This window comes from Garra rufa, chromosome 15 (genome assembly GCF_049309525.1).
Source record: "Garra rufa chromosome 15, GarRuf1.0, whole genome shotgun sequence".
NCBI lineage: Eukaryota > Metazoa > Chordata > Actinopteri > Cypriniformes > Cyprinidae > Garra > Garra rufa.
The window spans coordinates 33,290,458-33,313,465 of NC_133375.1; the positions used below are offsets into that span (position 1 = coordinate 33,290,458).

The following is a 23,008-nucleotide window of genomic DNA, read 5'->3' on the forward strand; positions in this document are numbered from 1 at the left end:
ATATATATATATATATATATATATATATATATATATGATTTATATATGTGTGACCCTGGACCACAAAACCAGTCTTAAGTAGCATGGGTATATTTATTTGTAGCAATAGCCAAAAATACTTTGAGTCAAAATGATCGATTTTTCTTTTATTTAAAAAAATCATTAGGATATTAAGTAAAGATCATGTTCCATGAAGATATTTTGTAAATTTCCTACAGTAAATATATCAAAACGTAATTTTTGATTTGTAATATGCATTGCTAAGAACTTCATTTGGACAACTTTAAAGGTGATTTTCTTAATATTTCAATTTTTTTGCACCCTCAGATTCCTGATTTTCGAGTAGTCGTATCTCAGCCAAATATTGCCCTCTCCTAACAAACCATACATTAATGGAAAATTTACCCTTATGTCTGGTTTTTTGGTCCAGGATTATAGACGTTTTTCCTGAACACGGAAGTAAGTCCGACTCTTAACTGAAAGAATGCTTTGCATTTCCGGTCTGCATTGTTTCTAGTCAAATTAGGGTATATTCCGAGCTAATAGGCCTATGTCTCACTTCCTGCTTCCGGAACACGGAGTAGGGAAATAGAACTTCCGGTCATTGCTAGTTTCTAGCTTAACTTAACGACATTTCTCAGTAGCGTGGTGGTAGCTTCGCTGTTTTCTGAATCAAATAGCTTTTCAGTAGCTAAGCTATTTTTTTAATCAAGTAGCGTCAACAAAAGCTAAAAGCTATATATTTTTCTATACTTTAAGCTCAAATCGGAAATATAACTGCCACGGTTCACTGATCCTGGGTCAATAAGCTACGCCACCGCCATGCCATTGGCTCGTTAAACTGTCAGTCAAACCGTATTATTCCTCCCGCCTCTCTCGTGAATGAAGTGCGGCGCGCAGTTTGAAGCATTTCAGCTTGTTTGCAGACTTAAGGTAAATAAAGAACTGTTGATTGAAAAAGTACATGTTTTCTGTATTTATAATACAGCACTGTATTTATAAAGACTAATGTTTTTTTGCATTCGAGGAGATGAGAAGACTGTCTTAGTCTAGCATTTTTTGTCGAGACAACCAAATTGCTTATGTGAAGCGCTGAATCTTTATATTTTGGCTAAATGTCAAAAAAAAAAAAAAAAAACTGAGCACCCACGTAGCAACAGAAAACTGCATAATCTGCAATGCAAATTAGTATTTCAGAATATAATACATGTGATTTATAGGCCTCCCTGCTGAAAAAAAAGCAGCTAATACCAGCCTAGGCTGGTTGGCTGGTCTTAGCTGGTTTAAGCTGGAAGTAGCTGGTTTTAGCTGGTGGTTTCCCAGCCTGACCAGCTAAGACCAGCCTGACCAGCCTGGCCAGGCTGGAAAAGTGGCCAAAACCCCTCTAAAACCAGCCTGCCTTCCAGCTATGACCAGCTAAAACCAGCCAACCAGCCTAGGCTGGTTTTAGCTGTTTTTTTCACCAGGGCCGCTGTGACCTGTCGGTTTAATTTTCCTTCTCAAAGACTTACTTATGTTAGCGTGTTTTTTTAAAACCTTCGGAAAACTATTCCTAAGTTTGGACGTTTCTACTTGAGAGTGTTCATTTACAATCTGAACCACGTCGTCGTAGGTGACTTCAGGCAAGTTACGGAGAGACTTGGTCCAGCGGTATTTATCGGCCTCCGCCATTGTAAAAAGCTAACCGGAACTGCCGTCTCCCCACTCAGAGACGTTCTTCGATATTCAATTGTTGCGTGACATAGGCTTATAAACTAATGTTAAACCTATTAAAATGTTTTTAAAAAGCACATGGCTCCATAGCGTCATCACTTGGCAATGTCGCAATGACCGTCATTTGTCAGTGCCTCACTTTAATGAGTGTGTAGATGACACGAAGCAGCGGACGTTAGCTACATTAAAAACAGATGGACGCTATTTGAATGGGTTCCTATGGAAACCGGAACAGAAAAGCATTCAATCTGACGTTAGAATTTGTAATGGCGGCGCTCATCGTTTACTCAGGAAAAAGGTCTATATATATGGATTTATAGACCTTTTTCCTGAGTAAACGATGAGCGAATGAGCGAATTGAGCGATGAGCGAATTCAATCTGACATTAGAATTACGAATTCTAATGTCAGATTGAATGCTTTTCTGTTCCGGTTTCCATAGGAACCAAGTGATGGCGCTATGGAGCCATGTGCTTTTTAAAAACATTTTAATAGGTTTAACATCAGTTTATTAGCTCGGAATATACCCTAATTTGACTAGAAACAATGCAGACCGGAAATGCAAAGCATTCTTTCAGTTAAGAGTCGGACTTACTTCCGTGTTCAGGAAAAACGTCTATATAGAATTATATAGCAAAACTAATAATAAAGAAAAATGGATAAAATCCAAACCTGACTGCAGCTTGTGATTTTGAGCCGATAAAACACGGGAACAAACAGAACTGCAACAATGAGGGAGTTGAGCGCTTGTCCCAGGCACATATAGAGGAACTTAAAGCCATATAAATATGCTTCTGATGGCACACCGAGCACTTGGACAGCTGACATAAAGCTGGCACAGAGGGACAGCCCGACCGGCACAGCAGAGAAGCTCCTTCCCCCTGTGAAGAAGCTGTCCACGTTAGAGCGATCCGAGCTCTTCCTCAGGGACTGGAATAGGCCGATGGCCACCGACAGCCCCAGCATAGCAGCAAACACTGCATAGTCCACCAGAGAGAAGCCCGGTTTGTCAGAGTCTGAAGCCATTGTGCTGTCTGTTTAGACTCAGTCAGAGCCTATATGAGCGGAGTCCTTCTCTTCAAGAGGCTTTCAGCTGTAACAACAAACCCAGAAATCACAATGCATTCTCAATCAGCCCCCTGTTATGTTCTCTTGACTTTCAGACACGGGGGCTAATGCAGTGCACAGTGTCATCTAAGGTAAGAACAGATGAACTTATTGAGGACAAAATCAGATCTAGCAATTTATATCTTTTACATGATGTTTTAAAAACAACTTACCTTTGACCAAAACAAAAACCTGGAAAAAGAGTTCATGAGAGTTTGAAAAGACTAAATTCAGCAGGCCAATACATAATCAACTCATACAGGACAGAAAGCAGAATTGGTTTGAAGATATAGACACTGACCCGTGTGGAAATCATTTCAAGTAGAGGTGGATTTATTGTCCTGGGCTGATAATTTGGAGACAGTCTAAGGGGAGGGGAATTAGGAATTAATGTAATAAAGTATATGAAGGGAGGAGTAAGTTGCCACTGACATAGCACAGGCAGAGTTATTCGACACCATAGATTCTTGTAATTGTGTTGTGTGTGTCTGTGTAAAAAGTTTTCACCAGATTCAACTTAAAAACCTAAGTTCAGCAGCTGCCTTAAAATTGTAAGTTAAATCAACTTAAGTCACTTCAACTCACAAGTTAAATCAACTATTTTTTATTGTAATAAGTTAAAATAACTTGTAGTTTTAAACACATTCTTGGTGAATAAAAGTATTAATTTCTTTCAAAGAAAAGAAATAACAATGTACTGACCACAAGCTTATAAATAGTAGTTTATATTATTACAAAAGATTTATATTATAAATATATTTAATTAATAAATTAAAAAAATATTTCTTAAAGAATTCTAAAAACAGTATCACTGGTTCCAACCAAATATTAGGCAGCATAACTGTTTTCAACATTGATAATAAATCAGCATATTAGCATGATTTCTGAAGGATCATGTGACACTGAAGACTGGAGTAATGATGCTGAAAATTCAGCTTTTCATCACAGGAATAAATTACATTTTAAAATATATTCACATAGATAAGAGTTGTTTTACATTAAAATAATATTTTACAATATTACAGTTTTTTTTCTGTTTTTTGACCAAATAAATGCAGCCTTGATGAGAATAAGATACTTCTTTGAAAAACATTAAAAGTCTTACTGACCCCAAACTTTTGAACGGCAGTGCATATAATGATTATATATATATATATATATATATATATATATATATATATATATATATACATAGACATTTAAATAACCTTTGTTATAATATTCCTAGTAAAAAAGTAATATATTTAAAATACATTTATTTCATACTAAGTTTATAGTTCAAATTTATTACTTGCATATCACTCAAGACTTACTGATATAAAAATGATAATTCAACTTTATTTGGAGTACTTGTGTACAATGCATATTTCTTACTATTAAGCCTGAATTGTGTTTTAATGTCACTATTGATGAGGACTGTATGATCTTTGAATAATATCAGTCTTTAAATGCAATATATTTAAAGTGTACCTAAAGTATAATAGTTCCACTTTAGCACAATCACAGGACTGCCAACTCTCACGCAATTGACACTTTTCACACGCTCTCACGCCACATATCCATTTTCTCACGCAGTCAAAAGCCCTCAGTTAAAACTGTGTAATAATAAGATATTGCCTAAACAAATTTGGTAAAGGCATATTTGTGGTTGTACTCTGGAAATCATCAAAAGACAATGTGATTGTTTCCCTTGCTAGTCCTCTCACTGTAAATAAGCGGTTCATTGATTATAAAGGGACTTTTGCAATTAACTGAAGTGACTCATTTTTAGTGATTATCAAGGAAGGGCTATTGCACACTCATAGTGTCACGGTAGAGATGAGGTCAGGGTCCAAAATGCAAGGAAGGTAACAGAGAGAGCGGTCACCGCCGCGTCCGGAACAGAGAGAGCGGTCACCGTCGCGTCAGGAACAGAGAGAGCGGTCACCGACGCGTCCGGAACAGAGAGAGCGGTCACCGCCGCGTCAGGAACAGAGAGTCAGGAACAGAGAGAGCGGTCACCGTCGCGTCCGGAACAGAGAGAGCGGTCACCGCCGCGTCCGGAACAGAGAGAGCGGTCACCGCCGCGTCCGGAACAGAGAGAGCGGTCACCGTCGCGTCAGGAACAGAGAGAGCGGTCACCGACGCGTCCGGAACAGAGAGAGCGGTCACCGCCGCGTCAGGAACAGAGAGTCAGGAACAGAGAGAGCGGTCACCGTCGCGTCCGGAACAGAGAGAGCGGTCACCGTCGCGTCCGGAACAGAGGCTGTATCCGAAATCGCCCCCTATACCCTCATTCACTATTCCCTACATTAGTCCACTCATTCAGTCCACTTGAAGGAGTGAGTGAAAACGAGTGAGTGAATTCGGACACAGTGCACCGGAAGGACTGCCGCTTTTGCATAGTATTGCTTACTGTTTAACAATCATTTAAAACGGACAGTTCGAGTTTTTAGATTAAAGGATTTATCTTGAACTATGTCAAGGAGTTTACATATAAACCCTGGTTAAACAATTTAATAATCAATTTACAACTAATTTGTACCCGTGTTGTATGCTGTATTACGCAGTGGACAAGCGAATGGATGGATGATTCAGCTGCGGGCGCCATCGTCTGGCGAGACGCGGGAATTCAGTCGGCGCGCGACTCTCACAGTGCATCTCACAGTGTTATCTCTAGCTGTTGAGCGTACATCGGTTGTACACTCGTTTTTGCGGTGCATTGTGGGATTGAATGAGTGCACTCGGGAACGTTCACTATGGTTTCGAACACCACTTAAAATGGCTGTCCCCTCAAATAGTGCACTATTTGAGGGTATAGGGGGCGATTTCGGATACAGCCAGAGAGAGCAGTCACCGCCGCGTCCGGAACAGAGAGCGCGGTCACGGCCGCGTCCGGAATGGAGATATCGGACGCCGCCGCCTTCCCGCGGAAGAGTGTCTCCGCCCCCGCCGCAAAGTAGGGGCGCATCTGCGCAGCCTCGGCCCTATAGGCGTCCATCTCCGCCAGGCAGGCGTAGATGTACTCGAAACGAGTTGCCGACGCCGCCTCGAAGGACATCCCCGCCGTCTCGGGAACAGAGCGGGTGGTCGCCGCCGCCTCCCTGAAAAAATTCCTCCCCGCTGGACCCATCTTGGGAGTCTGCATTCTGTCACGGTAGAGATGAGGTCAGGGTCCAAAATGCAGGGAAGGTAATTTTAATTAAACAATAAACAAATAAACAAACAAACAACACGGCACACACGACAAGAACTAGAATAAAGCAGGACATGAAGAGAAACAAACCGTACGGAAGACAGCATACAGGAAACAATGCAGACTCAACAGGGTAGTGGGAGAGTGGAGATTATAAAGACAATGGTGATTGTGAACAGCTGTGGATGTGAGTGACGAGACAGATGTGCACACTCAAGAGAGTGAAAGTGCCGGGGGAAGGGAAACAACGGCCTCAGGTGGCTGAGGGAAGACCCACAGCCCAGATCATGACACATAGGCTACATATAATCAGAGCTGCCAATTTTGAGTTCAGCTTGGAGTGAGAGTTCCCACAGCAGTCTCTCTAGGGGGGTCCAGTGAAGCCTGTAAGAAAATTTTCTACATTTTACAGTTAAATTTATCTATCTAGTGCACTTTGAGAATTCACAATTAAGATCAATACAGTTTCAGTGTGCAAACTAAACAAAGAAAAAAGCTAGTGAATTGACTTGATCTTGAGGTTTAAAGGGGACTCAATCCTCTTTTTAGTTGTGATATGGTGTCTCAGTCTAAATTACTCTCATACTGGTATATTTAGAAAGCAAACAAATTAGAATATAATGATAATGATGATAATTTTTTATTATTATTCTACGACAGTAATACTGGAAAACAATTCTGTAAAATAAATGAAAATTAGTATTTCACAGATATCTTATTTTACCTTATTCTACAGTAGGGAAATTACACTTTTGTCTTAACTTCAACACGTGCAAGCAGGGCTTAAAACTTTTAGCCATATCTGCCATTTTAATCATGATACAAACTGATTTTTGTGGTGATTTGAGGAAATTTTCCAGGCCATGAAACAATTGCTGCTACTACTAATTAAACATTTTTATTAAAAAAAAAATAATAATAATAAATTGAAAATTAGAACTAAACACTGCATTTAATTCATGATACAAAGATGTATAGCATCTTTGTTTGTATCATGATTTAAATGCATTTAAATTAAAAATAAAATGCATGTGTTTAGTTCTAATTTGCTTGTTTATGAGCAGTTTTTTTTATTTAAATTAGATTTTATTTGAAGCAAAATCCGAATGGTCTGACTTCAGCATTGTGAAATTATTTCTTTATATATACTGTATGCATGTATGTATGTATGTGTGTGTGTGTGTGTATATATATATATATATATATATATATACACACACACACACACAAAAATGTCATACTGTGTTTTTTTATCGTACTACTGCAGTGCTGCAAAGCTATTAATTTTTTACCTCAACAAGAATAGCAATGTACAGTGAAAGAATTGCAAGATTTAGTCATTATAATTTTATAAATAATTGCAACCGTATTTAATAAAATATTTTGATGCGTTGTCTTTTGGCGATTTCCAGAGTACAACCACAAATACGCCCTGGAGCCTTTACCAAATTTGTTTAGGCAATATCTTATTATTATACAGTTTTAACTGAGGGTGCTTTTGACTGCGTGAGAAAATGCATATGTGGCGTGAGAGCATGTAAAAACTGTCAACTGCGTGAGTCTCATACGGAATGCGTGAGAGTTGGCAGCCCTGACAAACTTAGAAATAACATGCAATTGCATTGCTAATTTTATTAAAAATAAATACATTATTCTGTTAAATATAAATACTGTACATTAAAACAGAAAAGAGTGCAATGTACAATCAGAATTAAAGTACTGCATCCACAGGAATTTGATTTCACTAACATCAAAGTGACTTTGCCTGGAGCAATAGGCGTGCCGAAAGGAGGCGTTCCGACAGGTGAATCAGTAAGTCAAAAAAAAAAACTACCCCTAACCCCTAACAGGGGCGTGTTCACAAGGGTGACAAGAAGCTTTGCCACCCTCCCTTCCTGAGGCCCGAGGACAGGAGCAGCGTGATTCTGAGTGAGGCAAAGGAGTTTTTGAAAGTCGGATTGTTTCATCCGCTCCACTAGAGCTTAATCACAAGCACAATTGATGCAACGATGCAACAGCCTATAATATAACTGCATTTTAGCAAGAATTCACGCGATAAGAAAAAAAACATCGGCTGTAGCTTGACACTGATGGATCACTCAACTTAGAAAGAAAGTACAGTTATGAAAACGGTGATGGACAAGTGTGGGAAGATATAGTTTCAGAAATAGCTTCAGAAACAGTTGAAGAAATGAAATGGATACCATCTGGATACTCAATAGACCTACTGACTGAATGAATGCACTGAAATACTTTATTGCTAGTTAATACCTGCTCTAAACTGGTGCTGCAATATTTGTAGCATATGCACAGACATACAGGTGATTTATCAAATTAGCTAAGAAAACAAAATGTGCGTGTTTTTGAAGCTTCACCATTAGTAGAGCGACGTTGCACACACAGGACCAATTAACGCAATCGAGCTCTCACAAAATGCATTCAAATAAATATACTCTTAAGAATTAATAACTAATAAAATAAATAATATCTGTCACGACACATGGTAGAGCCACAAAATGGTATTCATTGGTTCTTAAAAAATGACAAAATTTGAAAGCTGAGACTTTGTTTCATACCAAAAGTAACCTGCTCTGTCGTAAGTGTCCTCTTTGCTCCTCTGTGAATTTTCTACTGTGAGAGCAGCATGACTTGTCGGACGTAGCAACGGTAACTACGGGGGCGAAGAGTCAATTATATAAGTCTTTGCGAAGAGTCAATTATTCTTTGATTTTTTTTAACTTTCTACGCAGCTGCTGCTTCCTGAAGTCATACATGTTAATCCTGAAAATGCAACTGCAATAATGCATAATACATTTTATTTGTCTTTATTTAAACAAATATTAAAATGGAAATGAAATTATTCATTTACACAATTAAAAAAGATTGCTTGGTGCATATCGCGTAAGATGCCATTTATGCAACTACATATTCTATTTGTTAGGGAATTGTTATAGGAACTGTTGTGTCAAGTGTGTTTCATTGTTTTTGTCCTAAAAATCGATAGGCCATAGCCATACATTTTTACACCGATCAGTTGCGTTGCGAGGGGGGACTTTGGGGGCTTAAGCCCCTGATGTTTTGCCAAAAGCCCCTGATCTTTTTGAAGACGGACCATTCACTTCACAAATAAAATGTTTTAGAAATTTTTATTTGTTCTCCAATTAATAGAAATCCAACTGTTCATGATGAAAAGCAGTCTTTAGTAGGTAGTTTATTGCTTACCTTAAGTTTTCATTTCACTATACAGCTTTGAAGCCCTCATTTGATGTTTTTTGATATTTAAATATATAGCCAAATTGTAAACAGATCAAATAATCCATGCAATCTTGTTCCTAAATGACAGGATTCAGCTACATATGTTAAAGCCTTGAGTCACAATGTGACATTCAAATCTGCGTTTGCATTGAGAACAGTTTATAATATATGAAACATCTTTATACAAACTTTTGTATCGCTGTTTCTGTTACAAACATCCAAATAATCACAGAAGTACTGGAATAAAAGTTTATAGTTTGGATATAACCACTGTTGTCTACAATAGCAAACAAAACAGAATAAATCACCTTTTCGTTCAAAAATGTAGATTCATTCAGGAATAAAACAAGTGACTTTATGAGCGAGTCCTTGAATTATTTGTTCTTCATTTAAATTTTTTTTTTTAACAATATGTTGAATGTTGAATATATTTTATAAAAAGACTGCAGCGATTTTAATAGAAACTCTAGGAAATTACATGTTATTTTGTTTAGTTTTAGGTTTTTTCAGAATCATGGTAGGAGAATATTGATACAAATAAAAAATAAATTAAAAATAAAATTGTTATTCTCCATTTATCCAGAATCATGCAGATCTGGTTGGTCATTTATCCACATGTAATGTGAAAAAATAAATGACTTTAATTTTTAACTAAAATAATTGCGTGGAAGTAGTGCTAAAGTCCAACTATTGTCAAACTATTGCAAACATACTTCAGGTACACTTTAAATATCTTGCATTTAAAGACATGCAAAATTTATTATACAGAGATCATACAGTCTTTATTAATAGTGATATTAAAACACATACTAGGCATAGTATTAAGAAATGTGCATTGTGCAGTAACAAAATACTCCAAATGAAGCTAAATTATAATTTTATATCAGTGATATGTCAATAAATATGTTAATGCATTTGAATTTTACTTAGTATGAAATTAATGTATTTTAAATAAATTATGGCAGCTTTTGTTAATGGGCTAAGCCCCTTATCTCTCCCATATCTCATTACAGATATGGCCGGTTTTGTGTGGCAAGCCTTGTTGCCACCCCTGATTCTGCCCTTGACCCCACTTTGCCACCCCAAGTGTACAATCCTGGACCCCCTGGTCCCACTGTTTACTGGTTAAGAAGTAAATAGCCTGATAACAGTGTCTCTGGGTGGTATCGTGTAATATCACATTTTCGATTTCGATTTTTCTCTAGCCTACCTGTTGACAAAACGGACCACAAGTCTGAAGCATGCCGTTCTATGTTTACCACATGCATGGACCGCAGTGACAGTCGAGCCTCCAGGTGGCGCTAAATGAAAAGCTGCAGCTGTGTTGCGGGGGCTTGAGAAGAAGGGCGAACAACACCCCAGCGGGCTGGCACAGGAAAAGGTTGGTGCTATTACGTTATATTTTAGATTCGGTGGTTGAAAATCACTTCGATTAATAAAGTGAGATGTTTAAGACGTTCCCCTTTTGATCTGCTTTCAATGTTTAAATGACAGTATCCGATACTAGCTTGAACCGAGGTACTGTCACTCTCTGAAAGCAGAGTGATTAGCAAAAATGCTAACGAGTAACGTTATGTTTCTGAAAAGAAAAAGTAGAATTAAAATGTTGCTACAGTTCCAGAATTTTTCCTTTTTAAACTTTATTTTAGGAAATTTAGAAAATTGAATCTTCTAGCCACGAGTCAAATGATAAACGTGATCAGAGTTAGGAAAACATTAGCTGTGAATTTGTGTATTATTTTTTATCTATAGACATACACGCGATTACAATCATATTGTCGTTATTAAAATTTTGTTTTTCTAGATAAATGGGTAGATATACATACGTATAGACAGTTTTCAGTTGATATCACAGTGTTCTTTCTCTTTGCTTGTGGCTTGAGGAAAAGCGGCAATTGTTTTCCTGAATTTCATTCTCTTTTGGAAGTACATTGAAATAAATATTTGGGGTTTAACTCTCTCCAGTAATACCAGATTATGTTAATACTGTGAGAACAAGGACCTTCTAAATCCCTAATCTATTTTTTTTTTCTTTTATTTGAGGTTTGTATTTAGAGAGCCCAAAAAGATGTACACTGCCAGTCAAGTTTTTGATCAAAATGAGGATAGAGATATTTATAATGTTACAAAAGATTTCCATTTCAGATAAATTCTGTTCTGAAATTAGAATTCTACTTGGATGTTTTCAGCATACTAATAATAAATGTTTTTTCTTTTTTTGAGCAGCAAATCGTAAGATTGAGCAGAATATTATAATCATTTCTGAAGGATCATGTGACTGGAGTAAAGATGCTAAAAATTAAGCTTTGAAACCGCAGGAATAAATTACATTTTAAAATGTATTCAAATAGACAACAGTTATTTTAAATAGTAAAAATATTTCAAAATCTAACTGTTTTTGCTGCACTTTGGAATAAATACTTAGATACTTAAAAAAAAAAAAATGTTCAAAAACTTTTGTCTGGTAGTGTAGTCCTAAATAAATATTATGATTCAGCCTCAGGCCTTACTCTCATTACAGTTGGTTTATGCACTCTATATGCATGTCCTATGTGATCTCAGCACATATTCTGGCACTTTCAGTATGGTCATCATCTCAACCTTACCTCCGTAGGAAAGTCCCAGGAATGCCGAAGAAATTCCAGGGTGAGAACTCTAAATCGGCCACCGCGAGGGCCCGGAAGGCCGAGGCCAAAGCAGTCGCTGATGCACGCAAACAGAAGGAGCTGGAGGACGCGCTTTGGCAAGATAACGACAAACATGTAGCGAAGAAAGAGCAGAGGAAGGTAGTACTAGTTCTAGAGTTTGTGGTTTAAAAAACATATGTCCTTGAGCATGGAAAGTGATCTGTTGTCAGGGTGAAATGATAAGAGAGTTGTAGCAGGCCTTTGATATATGTCATGAAATGTACCATTACTGTGATTAGATTTTTGTCTCCAGTGTCCACAGCTAATTGGCAATACCTTCTATGAAAGCAGAAGAGAAATACAGTACAAAAGTGCTTTGTGTATGGAGTGTAAACACAAGATGGCAGTAAAGATCTTTTCCTCTACAGACTGCTTCTCCATTCCGTTTGAAAAAAATTTGACAGTTAAATTGTCCTAATAGTACCTGCTGAGAGATTGCTACTTTATGCCTTAGAGGCCACAAGAATAACAATAATGCCTGATGGCACGATAAGAATAGATTATTCTGGACTGTGATGTCTGGTAAATAAGGAAAAGTAATTTTGAGTTCATTAAAATAAAACTGGTTCCTGTAAAAAATGATTTTATGAAATTATTAAATATTTTACATTCATAAATATACACTACCAGTCAAAATTTTTTAAATTTGAACAGTAAAATTTTTAATGTTTTTTTTTTTTTAAAGAAGTCTCTTTTGCTCACCAAGCCTGGATTCATTTGATCCAAAGTTTTTGCTGTACTTTGGATAAAATAAATCCTGGCTTGGTGAGCAAAAGAGACTTCATTAAAAATATTCAAATAAAAAAAAACAACTGTATTTTAAAATACAGGTTTTTTTATTTGAATATATTTTAAAATGTAATTTATTCCTGTGATTTCAAAGCTGAATATTTAGCACCATTACTCCAGTCACACGATCCTTCAGAAATCATTCTAATATTCTGATTTGCTGCTCAAAAAACACTTATTATTATTATGTTAAAAACAGCTAAGTAGAATTTTTTCAGGTTTCTTTAATGAATATAAAGTTCAGTAAAACAGCATTTGTCACATTAAAATGACTATCATCACTTTTGATTAATTTAAAGCATCCTTACTAAATAAAAAAGTATTAATTTCTACAATTTCTTAAAGACTCCAAGCTTTTGAATGGTATAATGTATAATATTACAAAAGGTTTTTATTTTAGATGAATGCTGATTTTTGGATCTTTCTATTCATCAAAGAATCCTGGAAAAAAATATATCCTGTTTAAATATTGATAATAATAAAAATGTTTATTACATTTTTAAAATAACAGCATAGTAGAATGATTTCTGAAGGATCATGTGACATTGAAGACTGAAGTAATGATGATGAAAATTTAGCTTTGATCACAGAAATAAATTACTTTTTAAAATGTATTCAAATAAGAAGCAGTTATTTTAAATAGTATTTATATTTCACAATATTACTGCTTTTGCTGTATTTTGAATCACGTAAATGCAGGCTTGGTTATCAGAAGAGTCTATAAAAAAACGTGAATCTTACTGTTCAAAAACTTTTGACTGGTAGTGTACATATGCAAAGAATTTGATATTAGTAGCAATTTAAAATGTTTTTCTTGTTTGTGCACAAAGGCTGCATTTATTTGATCAAAATACAGTAAAAACAGTGAAATTAAACATAACTTGTCTATTTTAATATATTTTAAAATAAAATGTATTCATGTGATAGCAACGCTGAATTTTGAGCAGCCATTACTTTAGTCTTTAGTGTCAATTTTAGTGTCACTTTTGATCAATTTAATGCATCCATGCTGAATAAAAGTATTAATTTGATTTTTTGTTTTTAATTAAAAACAATATATATTTAAATTGGTCCTAATTAACATGATGATATGGAAATGTTGTTGAGTTCTGTACTAAATATACAGAAATTGATTCCCTCCGCACCCATGTTTTCCATGATATGTTGTCTAACATTGCCGCCGTTGGCTGCTAATCTTGTATCTAAATGACACAGCTGTCTTTCTCGCTAAAGCTGCAGACATGTGAGTCTGAGTAGCACACAATAGATTAATACATTGCAAGTCAGGTTTAGGGTTGCTCAGGAAATGAGGTCCCCACGAAACAAAACGAAAGCCGAAGCCGACTGGGTTAAAGTAACACCGTCACGCAAGTTCTGATATCCTCTATCAATTATGCCGCATATTGATGAGTGTTCGTTGTCAGTAATGGAGCTTGATTTCGAAATTAGGCCTGGATGAGGTCCATAGGCGAATGTGTTGACTGATGTGCAGTGATTGGCTGTTCATTATGTCTACTAAGCTATTAAATGGCATGTTCAGTGTCAGCAGACCAGATTGCAACTAGGGCTGGGCGATATGGCAAAAATGTAATCTCGATAATTTTTCCCCATATTGAACAATGACGATATATATTTCGATATAAGCTGTTGATGTTGCCAGCTTTAAAATAGTATCCCAACAATGACTAAAGCCACAAAAATTAAAGGATTCATCAAATTACATTTTTAAGTATAGTTTATTAACAAAAGCAGATTACATATTTGGCCTTAAAAATTAAAATAACTTACTAAAATAAATGAAAAAAAAAAAAGTTGTGACAGAGTATGGTAAATTAGAGTAAATGTACAAAATGTAAACATAAAATTATTGTAAAAACATAATTTGTAATACATTTATTTATTTGTTTATTATTTATTATTATAAACACGTTGTTTATTTTCTCTATTATAGGTTGGCTAATTAAATTAGAGGCAACCACTGCATTTTGAAACAATCTACAGTATAAATATCAAAAAATTACGACACAGCTCTTTCTTAATCGTATTAAGTGCAGACAATTTAGCCATAATCAAAGTAGGCTACTCTCTCAATATTCAAAGTGCAAACAGAGACGGAATATTTCAAGCATGATACAGAGCTATAGACATACACAACCTATTATAGTCTACATTCTGATAACAGCCTAGGTATGTCATTTAGCCTCATTTGCGCGCATTGCGGAGTCACTCTCTAAACAAGGGGGATTAAAATTGCTTTTGAATGCGCGTGCGTTTTTAGCTTTCGGTTTCAGTTTTAACAATCGCGCCAAACTCTCAGCTGAGGTGAGAGTCACTTTTCAGATAGTCAAACCACTTACGGAATTCGTGCTACCTTTTTTTGTCGACAACTTCAACATCTTTGGATAATAAATCGAGGTTAGTTTCTCTTTCATCGCTGCTTCCACTCTCTTTTTTTGTCGTCCTGGTGTAGGGTTGCTTCGCAAAGTGCTGTAGGAAATGAACTTTGTACTTTGACGTGCACACGCACGCTGCACGCTGATTGGCCGCGCCGCTGTCGCATATTTCTGCTGTGTGACTGGCTCTTAGATTAATCCATATCGAGCAAAAAATGTCTAGAGCTTATCATCGTTATTAACATAAATTTTATCGCGATTCGATATGATATCGTTTATCGGCCCAGCCCTAATTGCAACTGCTCTACACTATCAGTCAAAAGTTTTTGAACCATAAGTTTTTTTTTTGTTTTTTTTTTAAGAACCTCTTCTGCTCATCAAGTCTGCATTTATTTAATTCAAAATACAGCGAAAGCAGAAAAATTGTGAAATATTTTTACTATTTAAAATAACTGCATTCTATTTGAATATATTTTAAGATGTAATTTATTCCTCTGATCAAAGCTACATTTTTAGCATTATTACTTCAGTCTTCAGTGTCACATGATCCTTCAGAAATAATTCTAATTTGCTGATTTGAAGCTTTTGTAATATTATACACTATACCATTCAAAAGTTTAAAGTCAGTGTAATTTAAAAAAAAAAAAATTATAGAAATAATACTTTTATTTAGCAAGGATGCTTTCAATTGATTAAAAGTGATGATAAAAAAATGTATAATGTCACAAAAGATTTTTATTTCAGATAAATGTGTTTTTTGAACGTTCTAATTATTAAAGAAACCTAAAAAAAACTGCTGTTTTCAACATAATAATAATAATAAACGTTTTTATTTTAATAATAAATGTTCTATGATTTTAAATAGTAAAAGTATTTAAAAATTGTCAAGTTTTAGTACAGTTATCTGTACTTTGGATCAAATAAATGCTGGCTTGGTGAGCAGAAGATACTTCTTTAAAAAAAAAAAACTTGAAAAATCTTACTGTTCAAAAACTTTAAAGCAATAGTTCACAAAGAATAAAATAATATTTAGCAATTTAACAGTTAATAAAAAAATAAACAATTAATTTGAGAACTGACTCACTATGATGCAATGCAGCTGGCAAATGTGTTAAAAGAATAGTTCACCCAAAAATAAAAATATTTTGGCATTATTTACTTACCTTTATCTTGTTCCAAACCTGTATGACTTTTTCCTCTGTGGAGCACAAAAGAAGATATTCTGAGAATTTTTTTTTTTTTTCGTCCCTGGGTTTGATGTTATTTTGGACCCGTTGATTTGACAAAAATCTCCCCCCTAAAATATCCATTCTTTGTTCTGCAGACAGAAAGACAGTCATACAGGTTTGGAACGACATGAAGGTGGGTAAATGATGCCAGAATATTTTTATTTTTGGGTAAACTTCACATTTGCAAGCTGCACTGCATCATGCTGACACAGTTCTCGCATTCATTTTTGTTAAAGTGACAGCCTCCCCAAAAATGAAAATTGTCATCATTTACTCACCCTTTTGTTGTTCTAAACCTGTCTGACTTTCTGTCTTCTGTTCTGTGCAATGTTAAAAGATATTTTAAATTATTTTTGTCACCAGTTTTGGTTTCCATTGGCTTCCATCATATGGGCAAAAAAAGTTCAATGGAAGTCAGTGGAAACTGAGTCGGTTACCAGTATTCTTTAAAATACATTTTTGTGTTGTATTGACGATGACACGATGACAGTTTTTGGCTAAACTATCTCTTTAGATATTTCTGTCAGATAGGGGTGTGCGATACGACGATTTTTGATTGTGGATGATTAAAATGTCTCCACGATCTGCTTTTGAAAAATATCGTAGTATTGTGCTACAGCGTGCCTTTGTCTTAATATACTGTACAACAGGACATGCATTCACTCACGGGACACTGCACTTATTCGCAATCACAAAAGTACATTATTTGCATGTCTAAAGCCTTGCCGGTAGATAACGTTATTTCATCCGCCTGTCAAACAGCGCCTGATTACTGGACTAAGTTATCTTTCGCGTCTGATTCGTTAATATTGTCAAAACCACACAAGGATTACATATAAACACACTTGGTTATGTCTAAAGTGAAAGTAAACAGTTGAGAGAAAATGTGCGCCTGTAGACATTAGATGCGTGCAGCTCTTAAAGCAACGGAACTAAACATGCTGCTGATTGTCATTAAAGGGACACTTGTTGTCCCAAACCGTTATCAATTTTTTTTTCTTGTGCTAAACAAAAAAAAAGAATACATTTTGAAGAATGTGGATAACAGTACAGTAGCTGGTCCCCACTGATTTTGATAGTGGGAAAAAAATAAATAAAATACTATGGAAGCAACTGGGGACCCAGCAACTGTTTGGTAACCCACATTCTTTAAAATGAGTTTTATGTTCAACATGTTTTATGTTTAAAAAAATAAATCGAGAGTTAGTAAATAATAACAGAATTTTCATTTTTGGGTGATGTAGCAGGATAATAAAACAAAGAAAATTCACTCACTGCGCTTGACTGAATAACTTTAATACAGTTGTTTTAATAAGACTCAATGTATAATTTATGTATATAGTGTTTTATTTGTATTTGTTAATTCAATTTCTTGAATGCTACTGCTAAATACACCTACTGTACCTGAAAATTAAAGTTTGTTTTATTTGTATATTATGTGTATTTGTAACATTATTTTTAATAACAAAGATCAAAAATGACAGATTTTTTTTAATCTTCGTTCTATTTGGCCTAAACATCTGCCATTCTTTTTATTTTATATTTTGTTACCATGTAAGGCTTTGGTTTTAAAATAGGGAAATTAGTTTGGCTGTACTGCTCAGACAACTTGCAAAATACACTGTAAAAAGTTTTCACCAGTTTCAACTTAACATTTTAAGGCAGCTGCTAACTTAAGTTTTTAAGTTAAATCAACTTAAGTCATTTAAACTCACAAGTTAAATCAACAGATTTTTATTGTACTGTAATAAGTTAAAATGACTTGTAGTTTTAAGCTGATTTAACTTAAAAACTTAAGCCAACTGCTTGACTTAGGTTTTTAAGTTAAATCTGGTGAAAACTTTTCACAGTGTAGTTAAACCAACATGACAAAGAATTGTGATTAAAATCATGAATTGCGATATTTCTGAAAAAAAATCGTGATATGATATTTTTGCCATATCGCCTACCCCTACTGTCAGAGTGCCATATAAATGTTTTTTTTCTGTTTCAAAACTCATTTATTTTGGTAGTCTAAATATTTGAAAGGCCTCTAGTGGCCATTGGTGCCTTCTCTGCCTCCCCGGCTCCCTCCTGCGTCTGTTTCATACATTATTGAGCCGGTGTTGGCATATGTAAAGAGCGTCTGCAACGCTGGCATGATGTGCCAGTCTACTTGCTAAGGCGCTCTGGTAAAGAGCTCCTCACACCCTGTTCCTTTCCTCCTGTTTCCTCCCATCGCTGCCATCTGATCCCCGGCGGCCTATCAGATCCACGCTGCTGTTATCCTACTGCAACCATTCTTCTAATTATACCTCATGTCACTGGGGCTGCTGTGTGTGTTCAAGCAAGCTCACCTGCACTGGAAACACACTGATTTATCCCTTACATCTTCTGAAGATCAGTCAGCGTCTGAGACGCGATGAACATCGGGCTCAGCGAATATAATTTATCAGCGGTAGATATGTGAGAATGTCAAGAGAGAGGAGCGTATCTTGGTTTGCTCTTGAGCGCGGCCTGCCGTGCGGCTTATCTGTGTCACGCGAATGACATTTCAGCCTCTGCTCGACATCTGAAGGTGTCATCTCATTATGCGTATCTCCTTACTGTTGTGTCACCATTTCTGTGGATGTTATCAACAGGAAGGTGGCTGGGTGGTTAGGATGTGGACAGTTAAGACCATGTCTGATCCTAGTAACCATTACTTACCCGCCGCGCTGACACAGAGTGACTCTGAGCGTGCAGGAGGCATCTCTAATTTCTTTACTCTGCTCTGCAGTTTACACTTACATTTGCTTAATGACCATCAGGCTGCCTCGATAACATCAGTCCAGTTGTAATTTAAAAGAGTGTGTGTGTGGGTGTGTGCGTGTACAGGATGATAAGGAGAAAAAACGTTTGGAGGCTCTGGAGAGGAAGAGGGAAAACCAAAGGCTCTTTGAGGAAGAAGAGGCCAAGATAAAGGGTAAACAGACAAAAGAAGCCCCCTGTAAAGTGACTCGAGCCCAGATTGAGGAGAACCTACAAAGCGGACAAAATGTTAAGGAAACCAAGGTAAAAGGTAAGGCCAAATCCAATCCAGTAACTCTGACGTAGAGCACTGCCTACATAGGGTACATGATATAACCATGACAAAACCTCATAAGTGACTAATTTCGAATGCTTTACACAGGCAGCAACCCGTGGAAATGGATTTAGTGAATTTCGTTTCATGCTGATGTTAAACACCGTTTACATCAGGAGTCACACAACAAATTGTCAAAATTGTCAAAATTCATACTAATATAGTGCACACTAATTGCAATGCCATTTTTTTGTATGAATACAATAAGATGCACTTATTTTCACGCTAAGCATTATTGTTTTGTTACGTTGAATAGGCCTTTTCAGTTTCCTCATTTGGTCTCATGTATCCTTTTGAATCTACAGACAAAAGCCACCTGGACATGCCGCTTGAGGAGAACGTCAATCGGATAGTTCTAGAAGAAGGCACGGTGGAGGCCCGAACCATTGAGGATGCCATCGCAGTTCTCAGGTATCCTGCTCTCTGGAAAAAAAAAAAAGCCACTTTTTTGGAGTGATTAGGAGACTCTACAAACATTGAAGTCCCATTAAATCAAAATTAAAGTTTTTTGGTATACATTAGTATAAATGTTAGCCTTAAGGTTATCTATAAGCTAGTGTACTCCAAAACAATGACGACATTTGCATTAACAAGATATAAGCATTCAGTCTCTGACTTCCGCCAGTATGGATCGACGATTTTGATGATGTCATCCTGCATTTCAGCTGCTTATCAAACAATGTCCAATAAAATGCTTTCTAGAATCCGAAGCGTTGAGCCCCCTACACTATAAATAGATGCTGAAACTATGGCTGAATTCGGTCACTTGTTCAGAGAAATAGTATTTTTCTGTACAGTGAATGGCACATAGTGCACTATATAGGGGATAGGGAATGATTCAGTGTAAATATGCTTTCGAAAGAAGTAAAGTATTAAATATCTAATCTTGAAGTGTACAACAAAAAGCCTTAAAATTATAATTTTAAATAGCTTGAATTTTAAAGTTGGAAAATAGGAGTCACAATGCACCTAAACTTCAAAAGCCTATGATTTAATTAATAAATGTTAGTCCTGCTCATTCAAAGTCAAAACGTAGTGCTGTTGCATGTTCTACAGGCTTGCCGTTTCAGAGCAGTGTGCAATCAATTAATACCAGGCATTTATTTATTTATTTACAAAAGCGATCGCTTGTGATTTACTATTGATGAATTATGGCAGTGTTTATATAGTGTAATATGTTGTAGATGGATGTAAGAGTGCATATTTTTTCTCCCTCGACTTTTAGAATGAGCAGCTGGAAGTATAATGCATAGACGTTTCATAGACATTTCATTTTTTTTTCATGGTTATTGATTACAGAATAAACTCTATCTGGCATTTAATGCAATGCAAACTCTTCTGACTTCTCTCTGGGCCACCTCGTCACAGGAAGGAAAGGCTAAGAACGTAATTTAACACATTCACTATATCCACCATTTTGCTCAAGGCGGAAGTAAGCCCATGGGTGAGATTTCCAGTTTGTTATCCGCTATAAACTCCTAAAAATAAAGGTGCTTGAAAAGGTTCTTCACAGCGATACCATAGAAGAACTGTTTTTGGTTCCACAAAGAACCATTCAGTCAAAGGTTCTTTAAGGAACCATCTCTTTTTTACCTTTTTATGATTTGAAGAACCTTCACAAAAGGTTCTTTTGCCACAAAGAACCTTTTGTGAAACAGAAAGGTTTCTCGCCATCTCCTCACAGGAAATAAAAGCTAAGAACGTAATTTAGCACATTCACTATATCGACCTTTTTCCTCAAGGCAGAAGTAAGCCTATGGGTGAGATTTCCAGTTTGTTATCAGCTATACACTCCTAAAAATAAAGGTGCTTGAAAAGGTTCTTCACAGCGATGCCAAAGAAGAACAGTTTTTGGTTCCACAAAGAACCATTCAGTCAAAGGTTCTTTAAAGAACTATCTCTTTTTTTTTTTTTTTTACCTTTTTATGATCTGAAGAACCTTCTTTCGCCACAAAGAACCTTTTATGAAACAGAAAGATTCTTCAGATGTTAAAGGTTCTTTACGGAACTGTTTAGACAAAAAAGGTTCTTCTATGGCATTGTAAAGCACCATTGTTTTTAAGAGTGTAGGGAAATAACGAAAACAATAACAACGTGCAGTAAATGCTAAAACAGTTTGCACTACAAACCAGTGTGTTCATAATTAGGATAATACATTAAAATAATATGGTAAGACACACCAATTTGCAAAATCAAGCAGCAAAACCAATTGCTTTGTACAGCTAAAAATTGCTGGATGCTGATGAGTGCGGAAGCCACACCCATAAAATTTACAAATGGCTGTTCCCACTTTTACAGGAAGTAAAAGGTTGATAGATTTGGCTAGTATTGGTGGAATAATCTGTTTATTGCCTTTTTTTAAAACTAGATATCAATCTACATTTGGTTCACGCTTGTTTTTCAGCACTAAGGAAGACCTGGATCGTCACCCTGAGCGTCGTATGAAAGCCGCCTACACTGCGTTTGAAGAAGCAAACATGGCGCGCCTTAAAATGGAGAACCCCAACATGCGACTTTCCCAGCTAAAGCAACAGCTCAAGAAAGAGTGGACGAAGTCTCCGGAAAACCCGCTCAACCAACGCGTGGCCTCCTACAACTCCAAGTAAACCAACACAATGGCACTTAAAGACTGACCCTCGACGCAGATCCTAACTAATACAAAAAGGCACCACGATTAAATTTGGACACACACAATTTACACATGAACTGCTGATCTATTCACACCCCTCACCTCGTACGTGAACTCTCAGACAAACTTGGATTATTTAACTAATTATTCAATAAATGTCTGATGATGTATTAACAGCATACCACCTAATTCACTTATCTGCTAGACAATGGTCTCTCAAGAGCTGCTGGGAAGTTTCTAGGTTTGGTTTCGAGTGAACGCAGAGTGGATTCTCAACTAGCACACGTTTCCTCCACATAACATGTTTTACTGCTGTGTTGAGTTCATTTTTTAATGTCTCCATCTAATATGCAGAACATGAGCTGGAGTGTGGTTAACCCGAGGCAGGTTTTTATTTTTTTATTTAGCGTCTGTGTGATGATCATTAGGGTTCAGCTTCTGGTTTGATATTTATGGAGATGAGATCTGATAATTGCTTTAAATTAAGATGATATGGATAGAGGTTTGTTTGCTTGCTTGATCTTACATGGCTCTTTGTTTTGAAAATGCACTTTGGACCTCGTATGGAATGATGTCTCCACGTCCCAAAGGCGAGTGGACTAATACACACGTGTCAAGCACTGCGAACACACTCTGGTCTGTGCTTCGCATCTGTGGAGGAGAACAAACACTCTCAGTGGCTCTTGGAAAAAAATCTAATAAAAAGAAAGGAAGAAACAGCTATTATTACATTTGCTGATGTTTTTCTTTAAAGGAAATGGTCCCACATGATGGAAAGCAGTTGTAGCTTCAGTATTTATTTTTCAAGAAGTTATTGTGTGTTTTGACTAACCCAAGTTCATTCCTCTTTTACAAATATTATAGTGTTGACTGCATTTGTCAAGCTGAGCTCAACCCTGATACCCAAGTTATGGTAAGAAAAAAAAACA

At 36.3% G+C, this 23,008-nt stretch overlaps 1 protein-coding gene across 1 annotated transcript; it reads left to right on the plus strand.

The window, feature by feature from the left end:
• The first annotated feature begins 10,515 nt into the window (after positions 1 to 10,515).
• On the plus strand, positions 10,516 to 22,802 carry ccdc124 (coiled-coil domain containing 124). Its single transcript, XM_073819144.1, has 5 exons — positions 10,516 to 10,630; positions 11,864 to 12,035; positions 19,204 to 19,387; positions 19,756 to 19,861; positions 21,855 to 22,802. The coding sequence occupies exons 2-5, from the start codon at positions 11,877 to 11,879 to the stop codon at positions 22,054 to 22,056; spliced, it is 651 nt and encodes a 216-aa protein (XP_073675245.1). The 5' UTR covers positions 10,516 to 10,630; positions 11,864 to 11,876; the 3' UTR covers positions 22,057 to 22,802.
• Positions 22,803 to 23,008: the final 206 nt, after the last annotated feature.

Bases quoted from the DNA above. Each gene is read 5' to 3' on its own strand.
- ccdc124 (XM_073819144.1), top strand. From the start codon at position 11,877: ATGCCGAAGAAATTCCAGGGTGAGAACTCTAAATCGGCCACCGCGAGG. The intron at 19,388-19,755 runs GTAAGGCCAAAT...TTGAATCTACAG, and splicing joins TAAGGAAACCAAGGTAAAAG to ACAAAAGCCACCTGGACATG. The intron at 19,862-21,854 runs GTATCCTGCTCT...CTTGTTTTTCAG, and splicing joins GATGCCATCGCAGTTCTCAG to CACTAAGGAAGACCTGGATC.